This window comes from Panthera uncia (assembly GCF_023721935.1).
Source record: "Panthera uncia isolate 11264 chromosome A1 unlocalized genomic scaffold, Puncia_PCG_1.0 HiC_scaffold_17, whole genome shotgun sequence".
NCBI lineage: Eukaryota > Metazoa > Chordata > Mammalia > Carnivora > Felidae > Panthera > Panthera uncia.
In genome coordinates, this window is record NW_026057577.1 from 3651429 (window position 1) to 3654406 (window position 2978).

Consider the following 2978-nt stretch of genomic DNA (forward strand, 5'->3'; position numbering starts at 1 on the left):
TTCAAGGTCAGAGAAGACAAAAATCCTTTTACACTGATTTAATTTTTATAGTTTACTTCTGAGTATTATTTTTGAAGTCAGAGCTTATAAATTAGAAGACCAATTCAAAAGCTATAACTGTCAAAGAAGAGTGACTAGAACCTACAATTGAGACACAAAGGCAAAAAGAAAAAAAAATACATGTTTTCCTTTAAGGACCAGGCAGAAAGAGTCTAGTTATAAAGTAGTGAATTGTGAATTCAATACGAAATGGGTATCCTTTTGTGCATTTAACTTTTTTTTTTTATTTTTTTTTAACGTTTATTTATTTTTGAGACAGAGAGAGACAGAGCATGAACAGGGGAGGGGCAGAGAGAGAGGGAGACACAGAATCTGAAATGGGCTCCAGGCTCTGAGCTGTCAGCACAGAGCCAGACGTGGGGGTCAAACTCACAGACTGTGAGATCATGACCTGAGCCGAAGTCAGACGCTTAACCGACTGAGCCACCCAGGCGCCCCAAACTTTTTTTAACATTTATTTATTTTTGAGAGACAAAGAAAGGCAGAGTGTGAGTGGGGGAGGGGCAGAGGGAGAAGGAGACCCAGGATCTGAAGCAGGCTCTGGGCTCTGAGCTCTCAGCACAGAGCCCGACGGGGAACTCCAACTCACGACCGTCACGAATAGTGAGATCATGACGTGAGCCTAAGTTGGACGCTTAACCAACTGAGCCACCTAGGTGCCCAGCCCTTTGTGCATTTAGATGTAATCTATGGTTGTGCTGGGGCATATCCAGATTAGGATGATGAAGGTCCAAAGATTGGATTTGAATCTCGGATCTGAACTATAACTATAGGTGCAATCTTTATGAAAATGATAAAATGTTCTGTGCTCAAGTTTCTTCAAACACTAATTGGTTATAATAGCACATATTATTAAATTTTTATTAAATTGTATTAAATTGTTATTAACCATGCACAGCTCCAAGTACAGAACAGGCACTCAACATATGTTAGACTGTCAGTCTGCATTCAGTTATTGAAGCACGATCATGAATTCTGTTCTTTTAATTTCTCTAGGACAGTGTGATTGGATAAAAACCCTCTACTGTGTGGTTTCTAGTTACTGGTATTTCTTACTACTTCCTCAATGGGCACAGACAATGCAACTCACTCCCAGGATTTCCTCTTGCTGGGCTTTCCTGGGTCCCAGGGCCTTCAGCTATCTCTCTTTATGCTTTTTCTGGTGATGTACATCCTCACAGTGAGTGGTAACATGGCTATCTTGATGTTGGTGAGTACCTCCCACCAGCTACATACCCCTATGTACTTCTTTCTGAGCAACCTCTCTTTCTTGGAGATTTGGTATACCACAGCTGCAGTCCCCAAAGTCCTGGCCATCCTTCTGGGGAGAAGCCAAACCATATCATTTACTGGATGTCTTTTGCAGATGTACTTTGTTTTTTCATTGGGCTGCACAGAGTACTTTCTCCTGGCAGCCATGGCTTATGACCGCTATTTGGCCATCTGCTATCCTCTACACTATGGGGCCATTATGAGTAGTCTGCTCTCAGCACAGCTAGCCCTGGGATCCTGGGTGTGCGGTTTCCTAGCCATTGCAGTGCCCACAGCCCTCATTAGCACCCTGCCCTTCTGTGGTCCCCACACTATCAACCACTTCTTCTGTGACATTGCACCCTGGATTACCCTGGCTTGCACCAGCACGCAGGCAGTGGAACTCGTGGCCTTTGTGATTGCTTTTGTGGTCATCCTGAGCTCATGCCTCATCACTCTAGTCTCTTATGTGTATATCATCAGCACCATTCTCAGGATCCCTTCAGCCAGCGGCAGGAGTAAAGCCTTCTCCACATGCTCTTCGCATATCACTGTGGTGCTGGTCTGGTACGGGTCCACGATCTTTCTTCATGTCCGTATCTCCATCAAAGAGGCCTTGGATCTGACCAAAGCCGTGCATGTCCTGAACACCATGGTGACTCCAGTTCTAAACCCCTTCATCTACACTCTCCGTAACAAGGAAGTAAGAGAAACTCTGCTGAAGAAATGGAAGGGAAAATAAACTGCCCCCAATAGAACAGATCTCTGTAAATATCTCCCTTTGTCTCCAAGTAAGAATATGGAAGGAAAATACAAATGTTCCTTGATACAGAGAGAGAAAAGAAACTGAAGGAATAAAATAAACTACATATACTTGCTCTACTTTTTTTATAAGTTTATTTTTAAGTTAATTTATTTATTTTCAGAGAGAGAGAGAGAGAGTGCACACAGGTGAGGGGTGGAGAGAGAGGAGAGAATTCCAAGCAGGCTCTGCACCAGCAACAGAAACCTACAGATCCAGATGCAGGGCTCAGACTCACTAATCACTGATGAAGTTGGATTATGACCTCAGCCTAAATCAACAGGTCTAGGCTGAATCTACGGAGTCACCAAGTATCCGGGTCTACTTCCCCCCCCCCCAGAACCTGTTTACTTATTTATTTATTTATTTTTAATATGAAATTCATTGTCAAACTGGTTTCCATACAACACCCAGTGATCATCCCAACAAGTGCCCTCCTCAGTGCCCATCACCCACTTTCCCTTTCCTCCCACTCCCCATCAACCCTCAGTTTTTTCTCAGTTTTTAAGAGTCTCTTATGGTTTGCCTCCTTCCCTCTCTAACTTTTTTCCCCTTCCCCTAGCCCATGGTCTTCTGTTAAGTTTCTCAGGATCCACATAAGAGTGAAAACATATGGTATCTGTTTTTCTCTGTATAGCTTATTTCACTTAGAATAACACTCTACAGTTCCATCCACATTGCTACATATGGCCATATTTCATTCTTTCTCAAGGCCAAGAGGTATTCCATTGTGTATATAAACCACAATTTCTTTATTCATTCATCAGTTGATGGACATTTAGGCTCTTTCCAGAATTTGGCTATTGTTGAAAGTGCTGCTATAAACATCGGGGTACAAGTGCCCCTATGCATCAGCACTCCTGTA

The 2978-nt window shown here is 43.0% G+C and overlaps 1 protein-coding gene across 1 annotated transcript; it reads left to right on the forward strand.

Annotated features, from left to right (window-relative positions):
* Positions 1-1126: 1126 nt before the first annotated feature.
* LOC125935099 (olfactory receptor 6F1) lies at positions 1127-2053 on the forward strand. Its single transcript, XM_049648804.1, has one exon. It carries the CDS (start codon positions 1127-1129, stop codon positions 2051-2053), a length of 927 nt encoding a protein of 308 aa, XP_049504761.1.
* The last annotated feature ends 925 nt before the right edge of the window (positions 2054-2978 follow it).

Excerpts from the sequence above, each read along its gene's own strand:
- LOC125935099 (XM_049648804.1), top strand. The coding sequence starts at position 1,127 with ATGGGCACAGACAATGCAACTCACTCCCAGGATTTCCTCTTGCTGGGC.